General features: G+C 41.6%; 1 protein-coding gene across 1 annotated transcript; it reads right to left on the minus strand.

Moving 5' to 3' along the window:
- Window positions 1-3,555: 3,555 nt before the first annotated feature.
- LOC145459301 (uncharacterized) lies at window positions 3,556-10,950 on the minus strand. Its single transcript, XM_080337948.1, has 4 exons — window positions 10,502-10,950; window positions 8,578-8,819; window positions 7,025-8,135; window positions 3,556-4,055 (listed from the first exon to the last, which is right to left on the minus strand). Exons 1-3 carry the CDS (start codon window positions 10,689-10,691, stop codon window positions 7,938-7,940), a joined length of 630 nt encoding a protein of 209 aa, XP_080194074.1. The 5' UTR covers window positions 10,692-10,950; the 3' UTR covers window positions 3,556-4,055; window positions 7,025-7,937.
- Window positions 10,951-18,670: the final 7,720 nt, after the last annotated feature.

Consider the following 18,670-nt stretch of genomic DNA (forward strand, 5'->3'; position numbering starts at 1 on the left):
ATTGGCCTATAATATCGGTATCGGCTTGCAAAAATCAATATCGGTCGACCTCTAATATGGTCGGATAGACGAAAGAAAAATATAAAGACAAAAAAAGAGTTGATCGAAGCTATAATTTTGTTTATTTCGAACGGCTGAGCGCGCGTATTCTGACATTCCTTCAAGATTGAAAAGCATATCTACTCGATCTTCCATCACGGCTGGAGAATGGGTAAATTTTCAATCCGAATTCCAGCATCATTTGTAACGCAAAATGCGTGATATCGAAGGACTAGATACGGAAGATGACATAGGTAATATCAATATCGTTACATGTCAAATCAGACTAACTATAACCGAACTATTGGTGCAACGCAACGCAGATAGCAAGCATTGATAATGACAAACCGGACCGAAAATTGACATACGACCGAGCATATACTAAATTACTAAAACAGTACTGAAATATTCGTTGTAAGAATCGAGTACTAGCTTATAGTTGCCATACTGCGTTCTGCCATTTTACAATTGTCTCTCTTATCCGACGAAACTGCATGCCACGAAAGCATGGATTTGTGTGCTCTGTTCCGAACTATTTATCGTCGTTTTACATATTCCGTAATTCCGTATTCCAATATCATGCCATGGATCTTTAAAGGTACTATCATCGTATGGCAGGGGCGGGCAACATACGGCCCGCGGACAGTTTTTCGTTTTACATGATAATGTGGCCCGCCGGCCCCAGTCGTCCGAGATTCCCGACTACTTGCTCACTTACATCAAATTTTAGTGACTGTATGTTACTATATACACATGTATGCGCAGCGAGCGAGGGTAGATCTTACGCGTATGTTCGTCGAAGCGAGAAAACTTGCATTATCGGCATTTTCGAAGTACTGAACCCTAGTGTGATTTGTGGTAATCATGGTGTTTGTCGACGACAATGGTCATTTACACCAGGCCGATACTTCGTATTTTAGATTGCGTAACCGTCGACTTGTAGCACGGCGCAAACTTCTATAGGCTTTTGTAAGACACCGCTTTTGCCAGGTGTCGCCAAATGAAAACGGGTCGCGAGCCAATTTCAAATTTTGAGGCCGCGGCCCGCATGAATTCAATATCGAGATAGACAGGCCACACAGTTTAACAACCACGCTATATCGTCACCTACTAAACCCTAATGCATTGATATCTTGATAATTTGGGGTACCGGGCTTATCGAACGCCTTGAAATCTTAATGAAGGATTGCACGGTGTGTTGATTGATCAGAGAGCAGCAGACATGGTGGTACCTGTATGACAGGGGTGGCCAACCTGCGGCCGTAGAAGCAAATTTGTGTGGCCGTGGACACGTGATGCAATTAGTAGGTGTTGGCGGCCGTCGACGTTGAATTTGGATTTAAGAATTGACTCCCGATTTCTTGAAAGATTTCAATTATTCTTGAAATTTTCGTCGCGCAGTGCGCGATTCAATGCGACTTCATTTTTCGATTTTAATATAGTTGCGCACTTTGCAATCAGAGCCCCACAGCACAGTTGCAAACAGATGCGTCCCATATAGAAATACCAACTCGGAATCGTGTGCCTCACTATACCGACAATCTTGACGAGAGGTCAAGACATGCCAAGAACAGCATGCAACAAAGTGACTAATAATAATTGGCCTGCCCGAAGATGCTTCATCATTCATAAACTGCCCTGAATTTTCGAAAACAGCCCTCCATCAACTCTACCGGTGAATCTGATCATATGGGACGAAAAATAATATGTAGAACTACTAAATTTAGTGACGAAACTCATGAATGAATCTGAAAATTATTTCGCGCTTGGCGTGACTGTGAACAGCCTACATTATTTATTAGATTAGTACGGAGCTCAGCGGAAATGGACATAGACCGGGGCTGGCCAACCTTTTCAGCCAAAGGGCCACATTCGATTGTCGAACTGTTGCGCGGGCCACTAGCCGCGCGAGGCGCGAATATTTTTCCTAGTTCACAGGTCATTAATATTTTCACCTGACTATATTTTGGGCAATGTTCCCTCTAAGCTGCGCACGTGCGCAAATGTGCAGTGCTGGCACAGTCTCTGCGCACAGAAAATCGAAGTTGCGCACAAAAAATCCGAAGTGATGATCTTTTTTCCGTCGTTACGCACTGTTGTCCAAGGGTCTGCGCAGTGTATTGGGGAGTGTGCGCAGACTCGGCAAAAATTGGAGGGAACATTGATTGCGGGCCTGCTGTATATCGCTGGGCTCAGTTTGCAAGGACTGGGCTATCGGCGTCTGGACATCTCGATATCGAAAGTTTCGACCAACATGCGTCAATCATTTTGTGCCTATAGGTTTCACAGTCGACAGTCTTTCTGCGAGTGCAAGCGCAAAGCCGCATATGTTAAACGACACTCTGTCTCGTAATCGCGATTATATTTAGATTCAATCTGATACATTAGGAGTTCTTTCATTTTCACAAAGGAGCAACAATATTAAAATCAAGAAATCGAGTGACAACATGTTGCGCGAAGCGTGTAGAAAATTTTTACTTTTGATAATTCTATCGCCAACCAGCATTCTGTTTATTGTAGTATACGAAGATCTACCAATATGTGACTGACTCATGGATCTGCCAATGCGTCGGAACTGATATTTTAGTCATAACATCTCAAGTGTTGCGGCCAGACTAAACAAATTTTCGGTTGGCCTCACAAGTTCATAATCTGTGCAACCCATTTTTTAAAACATTAGAAATTTCGGAAATTATCTCGCGGGCCACTCAAAACCTTCTCGCGGGCCACGGGTTGACCGGCCCTGACATAGACACTTTAACATGAGTAGGCCTATTTGACGTCCTGCTAGTTCATTACGGCTATTCCCTGGATTGCGGCCGTAGGCTACATGAGTGGTCGAAATGCCGCCGTGACTGGCAAAAAGATTGGCCACCCCTGCTGTATGACAATGCTGTTCTGAAATCCATATTGGCTTCGTCATTATTGGCGATAAATGGCTTTGCAGTTGCATTGCTGTCGTTAAAATACATTCATTAAATACGATTTATTCCTTGTATACGTGGGTAAATGGGCGAATAATGTATCGATTCAGCAATCCGGCCCGCCAAGTACTTAATTTTCCTATATCCGGCCCGCAGACTGGAGAAGTTGCCCGCCCCTGTCGTATGGCATACAGCCATAGGTGTTGCTAACACTATCCATCCATTTATGATTTCAACTAGTATTCTCTCTTTAACGTTGCCTGTCTTCTGTATCCTGCACCTACCTCCATTATATTCTCTTGTGTATACATATATTGTATAGCCTAAATATTTCTTCTTTGTAGGAAGATTTTCTTGCTCATTATGCATGCGTTCTCTCAGCGCTCAACTTTGGTGACCTGTAATGAGTTCTATTGAAGTGAATTCTCAGTTTTAGTGACTGGCGGAGTATGGCTTCTGTGATTTTACATATATTAGAAAGTATGCCGATCTTGAATGAACACACTTGAAGTGTCCGTTTATTATTCGTCTTTCTGGTTTCGGAATATCTAGACGTTTTTCTCAATCTCGACTTTTCATAAAACACTATATATACAGATATGTGTGTATATAATAATATTACGCTCTGTAAATATAAGAACGGGTAAAAAATAATAAACGGTGAGTCTACCATGCTCAAGACGTATAAATGTACAATGCGATTCACAAGATGCAATGCGATGTAACGAACAGATAGGTGGATGCTGAAGAGTGCGCGAAGTATGTCACCTATATAACAGTAGTAGGGTTACCATATTTTGAGATCCACAAAAGAGGACACGTTTTACAAATCAAAAAAAATTATAATATCGGACGAATAAACGGGTAATTTTCTAGTAATGCCTGTACAGTCACCTGTCTGTCAAAACTATAAAGGAGGACGATTTGCCGAAAAAGAGGCCATTTGGGCGTCATCGGAGGACATTTTCGATTTCCCGAAAAAGGAGGACATATGGTATCCCTAAACAGTAGCATATATCATATGCAGGCCTAACCGACACACGAAGTGCATCACCACGCCAGTCGAGATTCACATCCAACATTGAGTTAACGCTACAGCAGGGGCGGGCAACTTCTCCAGTCTGCGGGCCGGATACAGGAAAATTAAGTACTTGGCCGGCCGGATTGCTGAATCGATACATTATTCGCCCATTTACCCACGTATACAAGGAATAAATCGTATTTAATGAATGTATTTTAACGACAGCAATGCAACTGCAAAGCGATTTATCGCCAATAATGACGAAGCCAATATGGATTTGAGAACAGCATTGTCATACAGCAGGGGTGGCCAATCTTTTTGCCAGTCACGGCCGCATTTCGACCACTCATGTAGCCTACGGCCGCAATCCAGGGAATAGTCGTAATGAACTAGCAGGACGTCAAATAGGCCTACTCATGTTAAAGTGTCTATGTCCATTTCCGCTGAACTCCGTACTAATCTATTAAATAATGTAGGCTGTTCACAGTCACGCCAAGCGCGAAATAATTTTCAGATTCATTCATGAGTTTCGTCACCAAATTAGTAGTTCTACATATTATTTCTCGTCCCATATAATCAGATTCACCGGTAGAGTTGATGGAGGGCTGTTTTCGAAAATTCAGGGCAGTTTATGAATGATCAAGCATCTTCGGGCAGGCCAATTATTATTAGTCACTTTGTTGCATGCTGTTCTTTGCATGTCTTGACCTCCCGTCAAGATTGTCGGTAGAGTGAGGCACACGATTCCGAGTTGGTATTTCTATATGAGACGCATCTGTTTGCAACTGTGCTGTGGGGCTCTGATTGCAAAGTGCGCAACTATATTAAAATCGAAAAATGAAGTCGCATTGAATCGCGCACTGCGCGACGAAAATTTCAAGAATAATTGAAATCTTTCAAGAAATCGGGAGTCAATTCTTAAATCCAAATTCCACGTCGACGGCCGCCAACACCTACTAATAATTGCATTACGTGTCCACGACCACACAAATTTGCTTCTACGGCCGCAGGTTGGCCACCCCTGTCATACAGGTACCACCATGTCTGCTGCTCTCTGATCAATCAACACATCGTGCAATCCTTCATTAAGATTTCAAGGCGTTCGATAAGCCCGGTACCCCAAATTTACCAAGATATCAATGCATTAGGGTTTAGTAGGTGACGATATAGCGTGGTTGTTAAACTGTGTGGCCTGTCTATCTCGATATTGAATTCATGCGGGCCGCGGCCTCGAAATTTGAAATTGGCTCGCGACCCGTTTTCATTTGGCGACACCTGGCAAAAGCGGTGTCTTACCAAAGCCCAGAAGTTTGCGCCGTGCTACAAGTCGACGGTTACGCAATCTAAAACACGAAGTATCGGCCTGGTGTAAATGACCATTGTCGTCGACAAACACCATGATTACCACAAATCACACTAGGGTTCAGTACTTCGAAAATGCCGATAATGCAAGTTTTCTCGCTTCGACGAACATACGCGTAAGATCCACTCTCGCTCGCTGCGCATACATGTGTATATAGTAGGCCTAACATACAGTCACTAAAATTTGATGTAAGTGAGCAAATAGTCGGGAATCTCGGAAGACTGGGGCCGGCGGGCCACATTATCATGTAAAACGAAAAACTGTCCGCGGGCCTGACAAAATCCCTTCGCGGGCCGTATGTTGTCCGCCCCTGGCCTATAGGCAGACCGTGTTATTTTTGGCATATGCCAAAACTGCCAAAAATAACTTATTTTTGGCATTTTTCGATTTTTATTTTTGGCAGTTTTGGCATCGTCCTCTAAATAGATAGTTTCGGCCTCGAATTAGTCACAAAAACGCTTTATTTGGGCTAGTTTGTCAAAAGACACCACAAAATGTGCAGCATCCACGTATAATCAGTGCCAACAAACAATGAGAAGAAAAAAGCTAACGATTTCATATAGGTTAATAATATCAAACGAAACCACAAAATGTGCAATATCCATCGGAATCGGTGCCAATAAGCAAAAAAAAGAAAGAAAAGCCTAACAAACACGCTCAACAGCTGATTGTTACAGCTGTTGAATAGACTTGAATCTTTTGCACTGTAACAGTGCTTCCAAACTCAGGTCAGCTAAGTTTCTCCTAAATTCATTTCTCGCCCAGCGAATCTGGGAAATATCGGCTTCAACAGTAGCTGTTGAGGGTAAGAATGTTGCCAGTCATCCACAAAAGGCCGGTTTTCAGAGCTTCGAAATCTTTGGAGGGCCGAACCGGCTTCCATGCATCATGAAAAGAGATCACTTCGCCAGTGCGATCGATCTCATCACGGAAAGAATTTTCTTCCCGATCCTTTTCCAGGAGTTTCCTGTGTTGTCTCTCAACACATTCTATTTAGTAGCCCGACTATCATTTCTCCTTCAGTCTACCGATGTATTTTCGGAGGACTTTTGTCACTTCAGGCGGCTTTAATATTACCAACTCGCATGGAAGAGTCCTGGGAAGGTTAGCTTGTTTAAGAACATTGACTCAACAAGACTGTCTGGCAAAACGAGACAATGCAGCTCAGAAATAGCCAGACAGTTTGTTGCGTCACAATGTTCAACTCAATCACAATGCAAAAATCGTGGTTGATTTTGGGGGTCCCAGTTCCATGAGCAGAATATAATTTATATTTTAATAATCAGTATTGCGGTAGCTTCTCATTGATACCCGTTTTATCAAATTTAGAGCTCGACAAGCCGGTCAAAAATGGTCGTAAAATTGCCTTTGGACAAATGGAAAGTATGACGTAAACCAAATACAGTCAGCCGTTCAATCTCGCTGTGCCCACACCATTTAGGACACCATGTTTTCACCCCTAATGGGTGGGCTGGACCCAGATTAAGAAACCTGTTTTTCACAAACGCTTTTCTCGCTTGTAACGCGGTCCTGTTAACACAACACCATGAACGAAATACACTATTTGGCAGGCCATGTTACTTTTGGCATATGCCCAAAATTGCTTATTTTTGGCATTTTCAAATTTTTATTTTTGGCAGTTTTGGCACCTGGCTCCTGAAATGCCAAAAATAACACGGCCTGCCTATAGGGTTACCATACGTCCTCTTTTAGGGGGATTTGTCCTCCAAGCATGCGCTCAAATGTGCTCCTTTTTGGCAATACGTCTCCCTTTCTACCTCTGTCAGGCAGGCGATTGTACACTGTACGGGGACAACAAAAAAGCGCGATACATGACGCGAAATCTGGACTGCGATTTTCCTGTCATGACTCGAGTTGGAAAAATGACCTTTTTTGATAGTAACACAACAGTATTCCGTAAAAATTTAAACATTTTACAAATTACCAGCTTTCTAGTCTGCTATCATACCTTTGTAAGTTGTAAATGTGTATTCTTTCTCGGACCTCAAAATAACGCGTAATATCGTTGCCATTGAATGGAAAAGGATGACTGACACTCGGTTGTACATTCATATCTGTTTTGTTAATATGTACCAAAACCTCTGGTTCGTTTAGTTGAAGAATCACATTATTTCCAAAGATTGCGATAAAAGGAGAAGATACGGCGGTGTCGAAATGACTTGGACTGGTCTTTCAGTCAAACACTTTGGTTTAGACTACGAGAATGTGAAAATAATAAGCATGCAGATGCAGATTGAGTACACTATAACATAAAATGGGCAATCGATGAAAATAGCGGTGACATGTGTCGGTTGTAGACGTACAGTCGTACACGTAAAAGGCGAAGTCGATACACAATACCGTGGAGCGCGGTGCAAGAACTTGACAGCGGCAAAGAGCTTGTCACAAACGCAAAATTTCGACTGAAGGATCGTTTACTGACACTACCTCGGTGACCCTAACACAATTCGTAAAGCCAAACTGCTACTGTTACAAAATAGAACATCCTATTTGGTTTATGATTATACACTGGATATGATTGTATGTAGACAGCTTATACGCAACACACGTATCTGATTGATTGAGGAATTTACGCATTTTTCTGGCATAGCACGCTATCCAGCTTTGTAACTTTCCGTGCACTGAACATCCCTTCTCTTCCACCCGTGATTTTGGAAACTTGAAGAGCCAAACGCTTATGTCGATCCGATCCCGGGTGATAATCGCTATACCAAAACGGAATGCTTGTGGATATTTCCTTCCCAGATCGAAGCAATATCGTTCGTCTCTGCAATCGTAAAGTACTTCAGATTCACACAGTGTCAGACTTTTTACACATGAAGCGGTTGGAGTTATTTAAGCAGATAGCCATCATGGACTGAGAATGTTGAAGACCTCTTACAACTTACAAGGATCACGACGACACTTCACACTATATTTAATTCGCAGACAATCGCGAGCTTTAACATATATACTCCAGGGAAAATTGGCCTTGTAGATAACATTGATTACGAATTATGTTCAACAGGTGTATGGCGACCCTAAACTACAGTCAAGTATACTAGCATATGAGATGGTAAGTTCCCGTAGGCCTATATATGCACAAAAGCGATTCACAAATAGGAGAATTACCACAGTCTGGTTACAATTTTTAAATAATACGGAAATATTCCGTTGTGGACCTATGAGGTGGACGACTCGAGTCTCCCAAGCGAAACGAATATTATTACCTTACACAGAACGCGCATTCCGATCCAAACATTCAATACACTTTGACCGCGCATTATTTTTTCGCGGAGAAAATTCTGCAGTTCGATCTGCTGCTGGTGGCTATGGATCTCAGCCAACGAGTTTCCACGACGTTGACAAATGGCAGCTGCCTTGCGATAAACTAGGTAGCTGTGCTTTTTTCGTGCTCGCAGAATATAGCAGCGTCCCTCGTAATAGTGGCTGAACTCACCCGCACACAATTCTAGGTGAATTTCTCAGGTTAAAGAAGGGTGACCATATTTGGGAATCATAAAAGTCAGGAACTATACCCACTTTTTACCTATACTGATTTCGTGTTGACTAAAAGAAAAGGTCATTTTTTCCGACTCGACTCCCGGATAACTCACTTTTTAACGATACTACTATGGTGTTGACTAAAAAAAGTCATGTTTCCAGTCCTACCTCTTATTTAAGGACCCGGTCGAACGTCCGCATTGCAGATTTTGGGTCATTTATGGCGTTTTTTAGTTTAGCCTGTCTATTACCCTGACTGTTAAAAGCTATAAAGATGGACGGATTTCCAAAAAGGAAGTCCTCGGAGGACATTTTTGGTTTCCTGAAAAAGGAGAACAAACCCTCCTAAAGGAGGAGATATGGTAACTCTATAGATTGAACGCTCTAAGTAGATAAACCGTTCCACCATGTAGGCTACCTTAATTTAGAATAGCCGTTTATTCAAATGATAATATAAATAAAATGACAATCAGGTGGTGGTCTTATTTTTCTCATAACATAGAAACAATTGTATATGCTGTATTATTTCCACACCGACGAGATTTGCCTTACGCTTACATATCCATTGAACTTTCTTACTTAATTTGGTCAATTACGAGTTGACTCGATGTGCCACCCGAGACAACATAATGGACAGCTAAGATGTCGGTACTCTGGAGACCCGCGCTGGGAACTATACCGAAATAAATAGGGAAAAGAGGACGTAATAGCGATAGTCACCATGACTGACCTTAAAGATATGTCGCACGAAATAGGAACCACGAATATTTCAGGTGTGTAAATGCAATATATAGCATCAAACTCTGTATATGTAATTGCGACAAATCCTATGGCAGGGGTGGGCACTGGACAAACTGCGACTCTTTCAGCCTTTGATTGCGACTCCAATGATTGGAACTGCGTTTCGCCATTTTGCTAGGGAGGATTGAGCTGATTATAAATTGATGTATTCTATCGCGAATTAAGCATATGCGTATTAATTGTTTTCGTGTTATTTCTTTGCTGATGGTTTACGCAAGACTTACAGGCCTACAATTTAGGTGGGAGGTGGCACTACAAGGTTTGCAATTGAACTCTCGTATCGACTGCACACAAACGTTTCACCCGCAACAATGGTACCTAGTCATCAATCAGTGATAAATCATTGCGTTCAACGATAAACCTGATAATTAATGACGCCGGCGCAGGTCACAATCATTTCCGGGCTAGCAATGGTGAATAGGGCTCGTGCATTTGTATTGTAAAGGATAGCCGTAACTGCACAGTTTTCGTCGAGAAATAATTGCAAGAAAAGAAAGTATGAACAGGAAAATAAAACAATAACTTGAAACGTCATTACTAAACCAAACACGAATACCTTGCCACGAGGTACCCAACGAAGACCGATTTACGGAGTAAATTTGCAGTTTTACGGATAACCTATATATGTCATTCCGACGTAACGGATTTGGTATTTTCAAATTCTTGGAATGTGTCCCTTTTAATGCTAAGATTTTTGATGTGCGGCTCGCGCATGAAGCAGGTATGACTATACCCCTGTCCTTATGAGTTTTATGTTATGTCCCCGACTTTACCGTGCAGACATGCCTGTAAACTCAATCAATTTTATAAAAATACTAATCATCAGAAAATACAAATTGTATGTCATACCATTTCTGTGTGCAGGAGTCCAGTTTCCGTTACCCTGCAGTGAAGATGATAACTGCGAGTCCTCAAATCCGTGAGATGTTCGGTTGTCAGAAATTATGTGAAGAGGTCTACATCTATCTTTTTGCTTCGACCCAAATGCCGAACAACATATAACGATCGTTGACAGTATTATAATGAATTCTTTACGCATGGTTGCTGTATCATCAAGACAACAGTGTATATAGTTTACGTATCAGCATCGTCGTATAATAGCAAAATACAGCGCAACCTGGGCCTACTGCTGAAACTCACAAGATCTTGATTATTTGTTTCACACTTTATACAACGCCACTGGCTGCGTAGAAGATGTTTGTGACCGTCTAAAGATTCTAATCTTTCGATCAGTGGAAAGTCGCAATATCAACCACATATCGCTGCGACCGCATACATCATCGTTTCTCCAGCGCACGCCTGCGAGAATGCGTTTGCAATAACATGAAGGTGAGCGTTCTGTGATGCGTAAATTTGGTTCTAAATCAGTCAAGCGAGTTTCAAAACTAACTATGAAATCATTTCATTAGCACTTGCAGAAAATGCAGAGTTCAGCGGGTATACGTGTGAAGGGTGAGTTTCTCGCGTTAACCCCAAACAAAAATGTACGAGTACATTGCACAGTACAACTGTAATGTGGTATATGTTGGCGAATAGCTGTTGTGACCTGGCTTGCGTAAGATTTGAGAGCAGCCAGTCATGCAATGATTGTGCGCTGCGCAGTGTGCAGCCGGGCTATACTGAGCCTCCAGTAATATTTATCAAATGAACTGAGCGCAAACGAAATGATCAGAGCTTACCACATTGTAAACTGGTATAGTAATCTATATATTCTATAGCAGTGCTTTTTAACCTTTTTGAGCTCCATTCGCACTTTCTTTGTAAAATAAATTTCATTCGCACAAACTAACCGAAAATTGTCGCGAGGGCAATTTATACCACACATCAGTTGCGGCACGTTTCAAGGGAGGTAAAGCATTGTCGGAATTCGACATATTGACAGGTTTGGCCATCCGGCATCGGTCATTTTGTGGTCAAGGTTTTGTAGACGCTTAAAATTTTGACACCGTAGTTTTATGAGCAGTTTGTTGGCGAAAACTTTACGTCTTCACGTGCCCGACGCAGAAGATTTGGTCTCGAAATGAATGTGTCTCATAGGCCTGAAAATCGCTTGTTGCACACCCCAACATCAGTTTATCCCAACGGTCTTCGACCATGTTTTCCAGAAAAAACAGTCGGACAAATGCTATCATGAATTCTCATGATAAAGCTATATTTTCTGCGTGTCTCGCTTATTCGCTACAGTACCCGACACAGTGACCTCGGATATGTAAAAACTATCGCTGGCTTTTTGCAATAAATTCAACAAATATTACATACATATTAACAGATAGCTCTGGCACCGTGTCGACCCAAAATTATATACACTTTGCGGTCGATACTTTAATAACCCTTGAAGGGGTAAAATTTGCGTTACAGTAACTTGCAAATGTGAGTCTGTAATTATGGTATTTACTAGGGACGGTGTGAACCGTCATCATCATTCATCATCATTGGTTTATTAGCAATTTTATCAGTTCAATACACCACAAAAGATGCGATTCAATGAAAAGACAGGAAGATGTCGAACCGACTAGGAGTAGTCTATGGAATCAGACACCCACCTTGGCCTAGACCAGGGGTCACCAACACGCGGCCCGCGGGCCGCATGCGGCCCGCGAGATCATATTTTGCGGCCCGCGACCTGATTTGTAAGTTCGGAAGAACGCTTAGTAAGGCATTTTGAAATGCTGATGATTTCAGTTTAGACATATTGTTGTTGTCATTCAATGTGAGCTATTCTCCTATTCCCCATCTTCTAATTGCCTACTAGCTGCTACGGCTTCGGTGATTGCAATAGCATTCCATGGAGGAAGAATTTCCTGATATGAATGAGCATATTGCCATGCCTTGACGTGCAATGGCCAACACTGCCCAGACCGAGACGCTTAGAAAACGACTTCGGGCTCCCCAAAACACCAAGCTTTACGAGGAGATAGTTTTCCAGCAAGTAAAGTGTCTATCTAATCACAGTATCGATTCTTTAGTACATCGATAGTGAATCCGAGGCAGTAGAAGGGAAATTATGCGGCCGTGGACGCTTATTTTGAATAGGATGTGTTGGCAGCCGTCAATATTAAAATTGAATTTCCGAATTGACTCCCTAATAAATGAGAGGCTTGCATTATTCTTGAAATTTTGAAAGGGACTATAAAAAATTTGGCCACCCAAAGATGCAGCAACAGCATTAATAACTTTGCTAAATTTTCTTAGACACCCCTAATGCATCAACTCTATCGATGAAGGATAAATATTTGATGTAAAATGCGAAAATTTACTAATATTAATGATGAAATTCACTCAAGAATATGATAAATTTTTCGCGCTTCGCGCGACTATAATACGTATGCTTGTGGTCATTCATAAATTGACTAATCACGATTTGCCCGTAGCCCATGTTGGCGTTGTACTGACGTAGAGTTATCAAAACGTGGCCGTTAACCAGCGTTGCCTGTTTTTATATCGATATAGAAGTCATGCGGCCCGCGGCCTCAGCAAATTTTGAAAAGTGGCCCGCGACCCGTTTTGAGTTGGCGACCCCTGGCCTAGACGATGTAAAGAGGAGGCATGCACACTGAATGAAAGTAAAGAAGATAGTATAGAAAAAGAAAGCGACAAGAAATAGGGCGGCATGTCATGGGAAGCGAGATCGATAGGTCAGTCGTGGTCCGGTAATCTTGAGGATGGATTGTATTTATTTAGTAGTAATTGCTTGTATTTCGACTTGATGTGGACATGCTCGTCGACTGTCGGATGGCCGGCGGGATACTGTTCCACACATCAGGTTCGGCATATTTGATAGAGCGATGATCTTTTCGGTCGATCATATGATATTTGGACGACGTGGACGCGCGTGCGTTGTACTTGTGCGCTTTTGATTCCGAGGTAAAGAAGTCATTGAAATATTCGGGGCAACGACAGCAGTGGAACTGACACATAACCTTGGCGATTTCTAGCGTGACGTCATATTGCTAATTCCAACCCTACATTTCAGTGCGGTGCCTATAATAATGTGCACGATACCTAGCGACGACTCGCTCCATATAATGCCACAATGCTCAAGTACATATTGACGTTTTAATCTCCGCCAAATCTACCAACTGGAGCAATCAAATGATATAATAATCAATATCTCCCGTAGCTTTGACAAAAATTTCGACGAGGACTTGCAAGGGAATATAAGCTTACGCCTTAATAGTCTATGGGCCAGACCGGAAAATGCATTCGGCGTTGACGTTGATATTGAGCAGAGTGTAGAACGGGATTCCATACTTGCTACCGATATTGCCCCACCAACAAGTGATTCAGCTTCAGACAACGATATCAATTTTATTGATTGGCTGAATAAGCATCATTCGCTGACGACCTAGATGTAGTGTATTTCGCTGTAGATATTGTGTGATTGCGGGTCAAGCTCGCAGCAGATAGTTTCTAAATATTCGAGAAAACTTTTGTAAAAAAGCAAGTAAAGGTGCATGCTCGTTTAGTGTTGATATTTTATGCTGCCAGCGCCATGAATATGGTGATCAGCAGTGAAAATGCAATAAATTTCCATCAAAGATATTATAATATGAAGTGAAAATTGAGTTATGTTCATAGTGCGGAACCTACCAAGGTTCGTTTGTGAACGTGAACCTCTAAATTTATGACGTTCACACACAGAACGCGAACATGAACCTCACGCTCACACCATCTCTAGTATTTATAACTGTCCTCGTGCCTCGCGCTAATCGAACAGTTATTACGAAAATATGATGATTGTTTAGCGAAAGAAAGCAGAAAGTTAATTTTGCGTCATTTTTCCAGCCCGTCGCAGGCTCAGACGGGCTGATATTATGTATGTCTGCCACTACACCAGCTTTCAACCTAGGCTTTTGGTTACGTAATAATTATAGTGCGAATATACTAATTCACTACGGCGTGTGAGAGCTATGATTAGTGGTGCTTCGTATCAAGTTTTTACAATTGCGTCACAACTTCAAAAGTTACACTGACCTTAAATTTCCTACTAGGTTTATATGAATTATTCTACGTCAGGAAAATTAACAATTATTCACGATTTTCATTCGCAATTGATCCGGATTTTAATTCGCACCATTCGCAACACCTTCGTCATTCGCACTTGATCCGGATTTTCATTCGCACTATTCGCACCACCTTCGTCATTCGCACTGCGATTTTTTTCATTCGCACAGGTGCGAACCGTCACACAGGTTGAAAAGTACTGTTCTGTAGCAATGAATCTCTGTTCTATTCCCTGTTCACGCTCAGTGATCACCTTGAAATCAAAGGGGCACAGCGCTCTAAATACGATGTGGTCTCAAGTCAACTTAAGCATAAAAGTGATAGCAGGTAGCAGGTTCGAGCGACAGCTCATCCTAATCGAGGGTCTAGCTCTACTCCTCATCGCTGATCCCGTTGGAGACGCATAGCGTTGTAAACGGTCAGATACAGAGATAATGGAACTTGGTATCACCACATGTAGGGATAATGGTGCGTTGCTTGAGAGCATGTTATATTGTTGAGTCTGAGCTCCGTACCGTAGGCTATACTATACAACAGAGGCGGCCAAACCGTGGCCCGCGAGGTAATTCTCGAAAGTAGTTACAATATCAAAAAGTAAATTACTCAGGTAATTTATTGTGTACTTGCAAGACCAACCTAAAATTTGATTGGCCTGACCACACCACGAACTTTTGGATGTTGATGACTAAAATATCAGTTCCGACGCACTGACGTAGCAAGGGGCCATCCACATTATTCGCATAGATCTTCGGATATGACCATAAAGTAGAATATTTCGAGCTGATTTATTTGACTCAATATTTTTTTAGCACTTCGCCCGATTTATTGTCTTTCGATTTCTTGCTTTTAGTATTGGTGTCCCCTCCTGAAATCAAAAAAATTAATATACGCCCAATTTACTGAAAAAGGTCTAACTATATTCGGAATTATGAGAGACTTCCTCGTCCAACATGCGACTTTACGTCGGCGATGTAACGTTTGCACAAAACGAGTGACGCATGTTCACTGAAATAATCGATATTGATATGTCCAAGCGCCGATTAATCATGTTCTGGCCAAATGAGCCCAGCAGTACACAGAGGCAACTCGCAGATATATGCAACCAACGTTATTTTTGACCGTAATTCGTAAATCTCATGTGGCCCGTTGGCTGAAAAGGTTGGCCACCCCTGCTATACAACTGTAATGCAAGTCGCCGACATCAGATCCGATCCGCATAAGCTGTCTCACAGCAGCCTACAACAATGTTTCTCGGCCTTTACTAACCTGACGTACCCTTGCGCTAATCTGTTAGCCTACGGCGAATCCCATATTTTCTCCTGTTTACAAAAACAACAACACCACATTACATATCTTGTCGCACTATGGAATACTGGCGCACAAAATGAACTGTTCATCAACAACAGTGTAAGAAGAACGAAACCATAAAAACATCAACAGTTGAACACACAAAACAGAAAATATATAACGAATATTAACTGCGGAGAAGCGTAGCAGAAGAATTGTAGATACGCGCAAAGTCCACTCCTATCTCGAGAGTGATTATTCATAATGATGAAGCTCATCCTGCACCTGAAGATTTTGAGTGAGGAATACGCTGCGATATGGTAGGACAGACTACAAAAAATAAAGGACAAAAGTGCTGATCGAATCTAATCTTGCATATTCCAAACGGCTGAGCACGCGTGCATCACGGTTGGAGAATGAAGGAATAATGTCGATATCGTTACATGCCAAATCACGCTATAACCAAACTATTGGTGCAACACAGTTAGCAAGCATTGATATCGACAAAACCTGTCCGAAAATGGACATACTCGATCGAACATACTACATTACTAAAATAGTACTAAAATATTCGTTGTAAGAATCGATATTAGGCTAGCTTATAGCTGCCTTGCTGTGTTCTGCCACCTTACAACTGCCTCTCATATCCGACTAAACTGGCGCGAAAGCATGGATTTATGTAGCCTACTCTGTTTAGGGTTCTGGTTTAAATCATTTTGCCCTTGATTAAAATCGATTTTAATCAATTAAATAATTCAAATCATGATTTTTTTGATCTTTTTGTTTTTTTTACTCATAATAACAACAACACGAACGAAAGACAAAGGGATGAATGACGACCCTGTCAATCAAGGTGATGAAGGATAACGCTTAAACTTTGATAATGTGGGGCTGTGAATCAGCATCCAGATAGATGAAAACGTCCAACCTATGCGATAATGATGGGTCGCCCGAATCATTACTGATCTGTTGTAGTGGAGATAGGAAACATGTTGAGTCAAATCGGGACCATCCATAACAATTGCATCTTCATCTTGATCGATGGAGTGGTTTATGTCAGCAAACTGGATCAGAGATGAGAGAATCTTTCGAATTCGATAGAGACTGCGGATTGCGCTTCGTTTGCGGTACCCCACGAGTGCCTCCGAAATAGCAGTAACATGTCGCAGTCAACTAACTAGTATCCACAGCAAAACGCTAATATATTGATTGACTATCGCTCTTTGCTTTTTTCCCGTCTGTCTGTCAAATAGCTGAACTATGCCGGTGTCGGTGACGAGATGCTATCTCCGGTTTATAAAAAAGGCCATATGATTGTCCGATAATAAACCTCATTCACGCATCTCGTCCGAAATTTGAAAAAACCAAAATGATCAATAAAATCAAAATGTTAAAATTAAAATCAAAAATCAACGAAAAAAACCTGATTTAAATCACACTGATTTAAATCAGCCTGATTTAAACCAGAACCCTAACTCTGTTTCTAAATTATTTATCTTCGTTTTTCAAAACGTATTCCAATTCCATGTCATGGATCTTTGAAGGTACTATCATCGGATGGTATACAGCCATTGGCGTTGCTAACACTATCCATATTATTTCGATTAGTGAATCCATGTATTCCCTTTATTGCCAGTCTTTTGTATCCCGGACCTGCCTCCATTATATTCTCTTATTTATACATATATTGCATAGCGTAAATATTTCCTCTCTGTAGGAAGTTTTCTTGCTCATTATCCATGCGTTCTCTAAACGCTCAAACTTGGTGACCTATTGAGTTCTATTGAAGTGAAAGCTCCGTTTTCGTGGCTGGGGGAGTATGGCTTCTGTCATTTGAACTATATTCGAAGGTATGTCGAGCTGGAATGAACACAATTGGAATTTTCGTTTCTTATTCGTCTTTCCGATTTTGCAATGTCCAGAAGTTTTTCTCGATCTCCAGTTTTCATAATTTCGTGGATATGTGTGTGTGTACATAAGGTCAGCCGTGTGTGCGACCATTCCCCACCTCCTAATAGGCTCCGTAAATATAAAGGACGCTTTAAAAAAAATTGTGAGTCTGTCATGCTCAAGACTACGTATAATTGTAAAATGCCATGTAATGAACAGATAGGTGGATGCTGAAACGTGCCCGAAGTATGTGGGCTATATAAAAGTAACAGGGTTACCATATTTTGAGATCTGGAAAAAAGGACACTTTATACAAATCAAAAAATTTATAATATCGTAATATCGTTATATCGTAATATTTTAGTTGTGCCTATACGTACAATCAGCTGTCTGTCAAAACTATAAATGAGGACGATTTGCCGCAAAGGAGGCCATTTGGGCGTCATCGGAGGACATTTTCGATTTCCCAAAAAAGGAGGACGTATGGTATCCCTAAACAGTAGCATTTTCAATTTCCTGAAAAAGGAGGACAAATCCTCCTGAAGGAGGACGACTAGTAGGCCCTTAGGCCCTATTTCAAATCAGTAGCATATCTCATAGGTAACCGACACACGAAGTGCAGTAACATGCCAGTCGGGATTTACATCCGACATTGCTGTAACGCTAGGGTTTCCTTACCATACGTCCTCCTTTACGAGGATTTGTCCTCCGACGACGCCCAACAACAGCCAAAAACGCCATAAATCGCGCGAAATCTGGACTGCGATTATTCGTTAGAGCATGTCCGTCTCGAGTTGAGTTGGTAAAATTACCTTTTTTATATATCTACACAGTGAT

Source organism: Botryllus schlosseri, chromosome 16 (genome assembly GCF_051294905.1).
Source record: "Botryllus schlosseri isolate E-star chromosome 16, Bs_hap1, whole genome shotgun sequence".
NCBI classification, from domain to species: domain Eukaryota; kingdom Metazoa; phylum Chordata; class Ascidiacea; order Stolidobranchia; family Styelidae; genus Botryllus; species Botryllus schlosseri.